The 9,715-nt window shown below is 45.9% G+C and overlaps 1 protein-coding gene across 1 annotated transcript in view; it reads left to right on the forward strand.

Annotated features, from left to right (window-relative positions):
• Positions 1 to 3,599, forward strand: part of Ccdc91 (coiled-coil domain containing 91) — a 170,911-nt gene extending 167,312 nt beyond the window's left edge. The window contains exon 13 of the mRNA XM_032905426.1: positions 2,562 to 3,599. Coding sequence (XP_032761317.1) covers positions 2,562 to 2,672 — 111 coding nt within the window. The 3' untranslated portion in view covers positions 2,673 to 3,599. The remainder of the gene's footprint in view (positions 1 to 2,561) is intronic.
• The last annotated feature ends 6,116 nt before the right edge of the window (positions 3,600 to 9,715 follow it).

A 9,715-nucleotide genomic window follows, 5' to 3' on the forward strand; every position in this document is an offset into this window, starting at 1 on the left:
TCTTGTAGCCCCGCAGGCTTCAGACTCATTACAAGATGAAGGCATCGTGGAGTTCCTGATGCTCCTGCTTCAACCTCTCCGTACTGGGTTGGCAGGCGTGTGGCACACTCGTGTGTCTTTGTGATTCAGGCTAACACAGTCAAGCGAGCACCCATGATTCCACCTCCAAACCACCCGAAAAGGGAAGGAAGGCCTCTCTGCCTGTGCTTATCTCTGAGGATAATATACTCTGAGTTTTGCTGTTTTGTGCTTTCTGAAAAAGTTAAGACTCTGTCTGGTCTCTTTCTTTTAAATGTTGCTATTGTTCCACACGTCTACGGATTAATCCTCTTTTCAGATGACCGTGTGCGATGGATTAGTTTACTGTAAGGCTGCAGTCAGATAGTGCGACTCGGCGTGGAGACAAGCGAGGCCAGGAGAGCAATGGGCACTGGAGAACTGTTAAGTCGGGTGCCTGGGCATGAGCAGAGAGGTCACAGGTCACCTTGCAGAGAGCAGTCTGCAGCCTAAGCAGCTGCTACAAACTCGGGTTCTGCGTCTTTGTTAGGATTTCTGTTGCTGTGGCTAAAAATATACATAGTGAAGGCAGGTTGGGGAGGATTTCAGCTTAGACCTCACCAAGGCCATTACTGAGGGGAGTGAGGCTAAGAACCTGGCACAGGAACTGATGTAGAGTTTGTAGACGAGTGCTGCTTGCTGGCTTGCTCGTCCTGGCTTGCTCAGCCTGCTCTCTTACAGAGCCCAGGACCACCTGCACACAGGTAGCCCCACCCACAGTGATCTGGGCCCTCCCACATCAATCATCAAGCAAGGAAACCCACCATAGGCCTGTGTAGAGCACTAGAATATCTAATGAATGCATTGCACTGTAAATGTTCAGTGGGAACTATGCAGCTGCTTAAAAGAACAGGGTAGGGACATGGTCCTCGTGCTAGGGACTGGTGCCCTGGGACACTCACTATGGAAAGCAGTTTGGTCACACCTGTTACAACCTGAGCAGTTTACGTACCACAGAAATTCCACATGCTGCATCTGTCCAGGACAGTTATGAGCATCTTCTTGTCTCAATGGTAGACACTTGGATGTTAAATTTTCCTTATTGCTTCAGAGACAACAAAGAAGGGGGTGAGGGGAGCCCTGCATATATTAAAACGGCCTTGTAGCATCCCATCTTGTGGGTGAGGCTGTACCTCCTGTTACTCTCGGAATTCACTATACATCAGCCATTCCTGGAAGATGCTGTGGCCCTTAGTGGGTTTATGCACCAATCAATCAGTTTAGTCAACCTCATAAAACTTGTCTAGTGCCTGACAAGCCCAGACCTATTTCCAGAAGCGAAGGACAGTCATTCTCGAGGTACGCAGTATCTGCTCACCTGAGACCAAGGGTTGTCCGTGTGTGCAGCAAGTGTTTGTTTTTCTGTCTATCCAGAGGCATCACATGACAAAGGAAGAAAAAGCATGGCTGAGGGAGGAAGACCAGTAGGGCCTCTGCTGCACATTCATGGAAATTTCAGAGCTGAAGAGTCCCGTCCAGCCCAGTCCTGTTACACAGCTATTTTCTTAGATTCCATCCTTTGTCATTTGATACTTGGATACTATGAAGGTTTTGTATCCTGGTTAATGATCCTGAATTTCCGTGGATTATCGAAGTGCAGTTTAATAGAGAATTCCCACTTGGATGCAGAGGTGCTTATAGGAAGGATGTAAGACAGGTTTATAGTATAAAATAGAACCCCACAGCGCTCTCATTGTGGGCCCTGGCTTCTTTCTCACTGTTAGCATATTTCTTCCTGTACCATTAGCAACATTATCTTCATCATCCAGAACATTCTCAGCAGATAACCCCAATAACTATCTTTGCCGAACCTCATTTTCATCACTGTAGCCCTAATTTAAAATCCCTTAGCAGGGAGAATAGATCATACTGGTTTCAATATTATTGAATATTGTTTTAAAGATTGATTTTATTGTTACTTACGTTTGCGTCTGTGTGGTAGAGGCATGTGCGTGGCAGCACTTTCAGAGTCCAGGGAGGGCAGGGCATCAGGTCCCCTGGAACTGGAGTTAAGGTAGCTGTAAGCATATATGTGGGTACTGGGGACCAAACTCTAGTTTTCTGCAAAGGCAGCACCGCTCCTAACCCTGAACAACAACGTGCCCCTCCCCCCAGATATTTTACCAAGTCCTCTCCACCCCCAGCACTGTGCTGAATTGAAGGGTGATGTCATCGGCCAAGCTTTGTGTTCTGTGCCTCTATGGTCTGTTTAAGAACCATCATGTTTGTACTCAGTTTGTACTCAAACCATTCCGATATTGTACTTATGACTTCTCCAGTAACTGCAGACCACAGTCAGCTATGAGAGTACTGTGTCAAGCTGGATAACAGGTGAACAACCTTGAGTATCCTGGCAGATGGTTGGAAATCCCACTGGGCTTCAAGTCCTTTCTCCCCAAAAGCTCCTGGTGTTTTGCATTGGCTTCATATTGGAATTCTCCCAACTGACGCTTCTCTCTCTCTCTCTCTCTCTCTCTCTCTCTCTCTCTCTGAACAATCTACAGCTCGATCAAGTCACCCGCCAGCGTAGCCTGTCCAGCCTGGAGCTGTTCCTGTCCTGCGCCCAGAAGCAGCTGAGTGCGTTGATAGCTACGGAGCCTGTTGACATTGAATAGAGACACAGCCGATGCGTCCTGGTCGTTAAGCCTGCCCACTCTGAAGCTGTTCGTCTCCTGGGCCCAGAAGCAGCTGAGTGCTCTAATGGCCATAGATCCTGGTGGCATTGAATAAAGGGCACGTGATGGGCTGCCTTGCCCTGGGCCTTTGCGTCAGTCACTAGACTTCTAAGTTAGATGCTGTGACTTAGACAAATGCTCTTGTTTCCCGTTTACACCTGGAAAGCGGTTTCCAGTCCCAGGACGAGGCAGAGCAGTATCCAGAAGACCCATCATCAGATCTAACTTACTCTCCGCTGTTTTATCATGAGTAGTGATGGAAGAGTGTCTGTGACCAAAGTCATGGAAAAGTGGTGTGTTATCCGAAGTTCACCGGGTAAACCGTACAGCTTCAGGTGACCTGATGACATTGTATTGGTAAAGGTTTACCTTGTGACCACCTCAAGGTGATGTGCAGGGAGCAACCACTGTGCAACCATGCATTTACTTGATTCTAAGTAGTGAGAGCAGAAACATTGGCTCGGCCATTGTTCTGACTAACCTGTCCTCTTCCCCACACGTGACCCCACATGTTCCCATAGATTTACCAAAAGTGAACAACACTGGCTGGCCAGGCTTCCGGCAGCTGCCCCGTGTAAACTGGGGTGTGTGGCCCAGGCTTGCTTCCTGCCTTCTTCAAAGGCTCGAGATCATGTTTCATAATCTAATATCTGCAAAGAGCAGCACTCAGACATCTGCACATCTATTTAATCAAATAACAGGCATAAGGGGTGAACCGGGATGGTCATGCCTTGCGAGCAGTGTGCTGCACATCGAGAGCGGTTTGAACCTCCGGGGCACTGTGCTCGGCTCACTTCCTGCTTCTGCTTCCTGGGACTTTGTATTTTTCTGGGATTTCTCGGCATAATAAAAGGAACTCCAAAGGTCGCTCAGTTGTCATGTGTTCTTTCTCTTTAAGATTTCTTCTTTTTTTAAGGCCTGGGGTCCTGATTCAAAATCAAAGCTGTCCACAGGCCCCTGTCTCCTATGTGTTGGGAAAGGCACGTTCCACCATGCTAGGCTACGATTTATTAATTCTTCAGAACCATTGCTTCTTTCTCAAACCATGATTGATTGTGTTTTGTGAACACTTCCCCTTAAATAGTGACAGTGTTTACCGAGAATCTTAGAAACCGAAGTAAAGTTCAGAGTAAGCACGCCATTAGCCTGAATTGCTACATGGGGGGAAAGTGAGAGGAGTTTTGAATGCAGATGGAAGCCAGTAGGTCTGGGCCCAGTATTTAAACTCACTTAATGCTTTCTTTCGAAATTAAATGTCGGGGAACCATCACACGTCATTCAGATTGGCCTTAGGTTAGTATGGGGTATAGGTCACTGTTGCTGAGGTCCAGAGAGAGCAGAGATGCCAGGGGCGTACCTACTTGAGTCAGTCTCACGGACCGGCACAGGAGGCTGTGCCTTTTTCTGGTCGGGGTTCCAGCTTTGTTGTCTGAAAACACTTGGAATAAGTTAGACCTGTCAGTGTATGAAGACTGCAGAACACTAACCAGGTCCCATGCTACTCCACTTGGGGTTACTGCTCTGCCTTTCCCATTGGGGTATCGTAACGATGCCTGGAAGTTCGTGTGTGAAGTCTGACATGGGTCTAGGGGTTCTTCAAGCTGGAATTAGTTCATAGTATTGTGATGCTCAAGGTGTATTTCCAGTTAGATGCGTCATGACTTTTCATTTGGTTATCAGAAGAGCCTCGACCACCTCAGGTTGCAAGCACCAAGAGAATGAAATGGTCAAGCACTTCCTCCTGCAAAGGTAAGAATCCGTCCTAGAGACATGAACCCCATGGACTCTCTTAAAAGGTTGGAAGCCCATCAGTTTCATCTTTCTGACAGATGCAGCTACTTTCAAATTACAAATGTGACACTGCCATCGTCGGGTGGAAAAGATCCCCAAGCCCACGTGAGTGGAACTGCCGATTATTTCACATGGTAGTAACCCTGGATAGGAGGTGGCATGTTGGAGATTATTAAACTAATGGACTGAGTTTCTCATGTGGGATTCAACCTCGGGCCTTTTAACACTGGCTTCTGCGGCCCAGTGCTCCCACCAGGGCAGCCGCACCCCAGGTGCTCACCCTGGCTTAGTATTCTAAGCCGTGTGGGACCTTCATAAGCACCCAGCCTAGCCCACTGGTTTCCTCACTGGTGACAGAAATGGTTTTTAGACTGATACTTTGTATAATGAGTCTTCTTGATGTGACCATCCCTGCACAATGATAAACCCCTGCAAAACCCAGGGTGTCGGCCACAGGCAAACATAAAGCTGTTAAGCCTTCACCTTGATTGAGGGATCCGCAGCTGAAGACCTGACACTGAGACTCCTGGGAACGTTAACTGGTGAGTTGCTGACTGTGCCCTAGAGAGGTTTCTTTCCCAAGGTCAGAAATTATATACAGCCTATGTTCTGAGTCTTGAACTCTACCCTATAACCCAGATGTTCTTGGAGTGTACAGGTCCACTTTCCCCGTAAGCAGCCAGAGCCCGTGTGAATTACTCGCACCAAAGAAACACCAATGAGGGCTGTCCAGAAGAGCCAAGCACACAGTTCCTGGAGACCCAGCAAGGGCAGTGTGTCTCCACATACTGGTCCACACTGGAAGGGGAGCACGCCGACTGTTTGTAAGGAATGTTGAATGCATAACTGAACCAGTCTCTTGTGTGACAAAGCTGAAAAGGTCACAGACCCCTGAGGCGGAGCAGACAGTGTCCTGCTTAGACATTTTGTCAGTGAGAATCAGTGCTGTTTAAAGTCCTGCTCTTAGCTAAGTGCTGACTCATGCCAGAGTTCAGGAGCCGACTTAGCAATTTCCCTGGGGTTGGTATGCTGCAGAGTGCAGAGTCAGGTGTCCATAATTATAACTTCTTTCAAATGTTTTAATATAGTTTTACAATTAAACTGGATTAAGTTAGAAAATCCTGTATTTAAACATTAAAAAGAAAAGCACTTTTCTGGGGGAAAAAAAGGATTTTGTATAGTAAGTAAATTCCAAGAAAGGAAGCACATATATGCATGCATATATATATATATATATATATATATATATATATATATATATATATTCTGAGAGGCAATTTTAAAACTGAGGGAAGAAGGGTTGGGTCAAAGCTCTCGTGCCAGTAAACAGCTCTGCTGAGTCCCAAAGATGGTTGACAACACACAGAAAGCCGGTGAGCCAAGCATCCGTAGGCCACTGACCAAACACTGCAGACATCACTAGCCTCTTTGCAACAGTGCCAGCATCACAGGCCCCTTACCTTAGCAACTGGGCCAGCATCACAGGCCCTTTCCCTCAGCAGTACCACCAGTTTCAGGCAGCAAGGAGAAGCAGCTAAAACTACCAGACATTGAAAGCCAGCCATCTAAAACTATATCTCATTTTAAACAGATGTTTCACACCTTTGGCCACTAACAAAAGCCTATTTGGCCATCAGTCTTTGGGTTTTTAATGTGCACAGGAGGGAAGGTACTCCTTGTTCTCGGGTCATTTCTGCCTGCTTTCTCCCATTGCACTAGATGGTTCTAAACCCAGTAGTCTACCTTCCTTCAGTGCTACTGAATGGTCATGTGGATCATCAGAATAATTAAATGTTATAATTCAGAGTTTGTGTCATCTTCCCCCTGATGAGCGCCTACACGAAGTGTCTGTTCACACGTGTGTGTGTGTGTGTGTGTGTGTGTGTGTGTGTGTGTGTGTGTGTGTGTGTAGGTTTCACAGAGGCAGTTGAGAATATCATATCCACCCCATCACCTTCCTCAACCCCTTGAAACAGGGTCACTGGACCTACAGCCAGGCTGCCAGCCAGCAAGCCCCACCATCACCCCTACCTCCCAACACTGGAGTTATGAGTGCATTTGAGGACATTCCTTGCTTTTACACGAGCGCCAGAGATTGGAAAACATCCTTAAGCCTGCACACCAAGTGTTCTTATGTACTGACCTCTCTCCCCAGTCCCTGGATCTGTTTTTGTGCTGCATCAGTAAAGCATTTTACAGTGGCTGCTTCTGGTGACCTCAATATATAGTTGACTTAATAACATAACAAATCAATAAGTAAAACAGTCACAAAAATTAATCATCTAATACCTAGCTAATAGATCCTGACTATTGATTAATACGACTTAGCTGAAAATCACTATATAACTTAATCACTAAATGAGGTCCCATAAGAACCTGGAGTCACCCACATACAACAGAATCCAGCCTGTGATAAATGACCAGAGTCTGAGAACTCTAAAGCAAAATGTCTATATCTTACTGTTGTCCAGTGAGTTAATTACTACTCAGATTCACAAGGTTGTCCAGGACAAGGAGCAGGGAAGAATTATGTGGCAACTTCTATATGAAATAATCTTGAGGTGCCCTGGAGTAGCCAGGAAGCATCTCCATTTGAGTGGCTAGGCTCTGTGCCCCATTGGAGTGGGCAAGGAGTTCTGAGGGGCACTGGAAGGAGGTCTTATCTTCCAAGGTAGGATGTTACAGAGCCCAGGAATAGTGGGCTGGCATGAGAAGGGAGGCAGATTGAAACAAAAGGTGTACAAGTGCTTCTAAAAACAGGCTGAACCCAGACAGGAGCTTTTTACAATCTCTCTCTCATCCCAAAAATGTGACACAGACTAGCCTGTATGGAGAAATACACAGAAATCAAGAAGCACACTTACTCTGAAGGTAGGAAAATTTGACTCAGTACTGGCAAACATTCTGTTGTCGGAAGTCTGGAAGCTGACTTAGAAAAAAATAATACAGCCACAGAATGTACAATTCGCTGACTTTAACACAACTCACCGAGACAGATTCTAGAAAATTCTTTGTGGCAAGATATGTATGCGATGAATGTTGAATCTTTGCCCACTTCATTGAGGTATTGTTTTCTAAAACTGATAGTAACTCTGGTCATGGGGACAACACTGACCTTTATAAACCATTTTCCCTGAAGTGTTTTTGGCTGATGCTTATTTCTCATAAATGCCAGAAATATAAATGTTGAAAGTCTATAAAAATGTTGACTACTTTGATACTAAATTAGTAAATTGATGGTTATTAGTGCATTATGTACTCATCTTGTTACTGCTACAGAATGCCTGATGCAAGCAACTTGAGAAGAAAAGGGTTCATTTCGATTCCCAGTTCCAGGGTACAGCCTGTCATGGCGGAGGAATCACAGCTGTGGGGGGTGCGTGGGGCTGCACACAGCATTCCCACAGACATCAGCTGAGAGAGGTGAATTCTAGAGCTTAGATTACTTCTGCTTCAGTCTGGACCCCATCCCCTCCTCCTTCCCCCCCCCACCCAATTAACCAGCAAGCCAAGAGGCTTGTCTCCTAAGTGACTGTTGGTCTTGTCAAGTTGACAGGATTGTCACAGTGATTTAGCCTTTAAAAATCATTATTATGGTAGTACTTTTAGACAAACAGGGTTTGTTGTCTAGTAACTTAGAAAGATAAAATTTAGTATCAACACTTCTTTTTCTTCCCTCTGTTTTCTCATAACACAGAAGAAAGATACATTATAGATTAAGTTAAATCTGACATATGCTACCAGCTACAGAAAATGAGAAAACTCAGTAGATACCATGTCTTGAGATTTTAGGAGATGGTCTACCTGATTCTAAGCTGTCTAGAACAATAGCCTATCCTTGAAGAGTTACGATCACTTTTAAATAAATGAGATTCTTCCAAGGGTTCTACCTGTACGAACCCTGTGCCCTGATGCCAGTTCTCCACAGGAAGAGAATTCAGTCTCAGAAACAGGTTTGCAATCACAAGTACCTTCTCTGTTGTATGTAAAATATAGTCTACAAAGAAGCCAAAAATTTCCTTATCACCCATAATGCAGTGCTATGTGGACTGTAACCCCAAGTTTATGGGCTAGTGACCTCATCCATTTCTTTGGTACTTTTTAAATGACCTACTTAGAGGTTTGTGTGTGTGTGTGTGTGTGTGTGTGTGCATAGTCATGCTTGTGCACAGAAGCTAATGGACATCTCTACCTTGGCTACTTCCATGAGTGGTGAAAGCCTAACTCCTACCATGATTTCACAACAAGGGCTCGAAATCACTGAGCCGTCTGTCCAGCCCCTCACTCACTTCTTAGCCTCTCCATCGTAAGAGGCTGGTGGCTACCAAACCCGTGTCTGTTTGCCCTTTCTTCCTTACTTCTGAATCTTCACTTAGCTGCCTATTTAGTGTATCACCTGAAGCTCATCCTATGAAAACCAGAAACCTTCACCCCTAGAGTTTTAGGACCGAAGTCCTGCCTCCTGGAGCCCTCAGAAGGCAAGGCTCTGCCGTCCATCCCAACGTGCTGATGGAAGAGAGGAGGAAGAGTGAAAAGCAAACAAAAGAGATTTAATATATTTTAGAAAAAGGGATGAGTAAAGATAACCCCAAGTTCACCTTCAAGTATTGACATGAGCTTTAGGCTTAGAACGGATTTTGGGACTTAGGACAGGGGTGTGAAATCAAACAGCAGAAGGCTTGGCTCAGTACTAATTGTGTAAAGGGAGTTGATGGCCTGTGGACTAAGTCACTGCCTTCTCAGCAGGGGTTGGGGGTGGAGGGCAATGAGACCTGCTTCTGGCTGCAGCCTCCACAACAAAGATGATAGTTCCCACCCAGGGGACATACTGTCCCGTGAGGATGGCCTTCTGGAATCCAGGGTGACAGCGGGTTTAACACTGTGTATGTGTGATTTAGCCTTAAATGGGAACGACCTACTAGGCAGACGCTGTTCTTAGTGACTAATAGATGCGCAGAGCTGATGGGAATCTGGCCTGAAAAGGAGGAGCCACAGGAAGGTGGTAGAGAAGGCAGCCTCACCCTGCTTTTATTTCCGTGTGGACCCAAGTAAGGTGCCACTGCTTTTCAGCACAAGCAGGGCCCACATACCTGTGGTATGCCCCTGAGGACTTTTCTAGTACTTAATCTCAGTGGACAGAAAGCCACACTCAATGACACACATGGGTACGTGCTTGTGTGCATGTGTGGGTG

Source organism: Rattus rattus, chromosome 6 (genome assembly GCF_011064425.1).
Source record: "Rattus rattus isolate New Zealand chromosome 6, Rrattus_CSIRO_v1, whole genome shotgun sequence".
In the NCBI taxonomy this organism is placed as follows: Eukaryota; Metazoa; Chordata; class Mammalia; order Rodentia; family Muridae; genus Rattus; species Rattus rattus.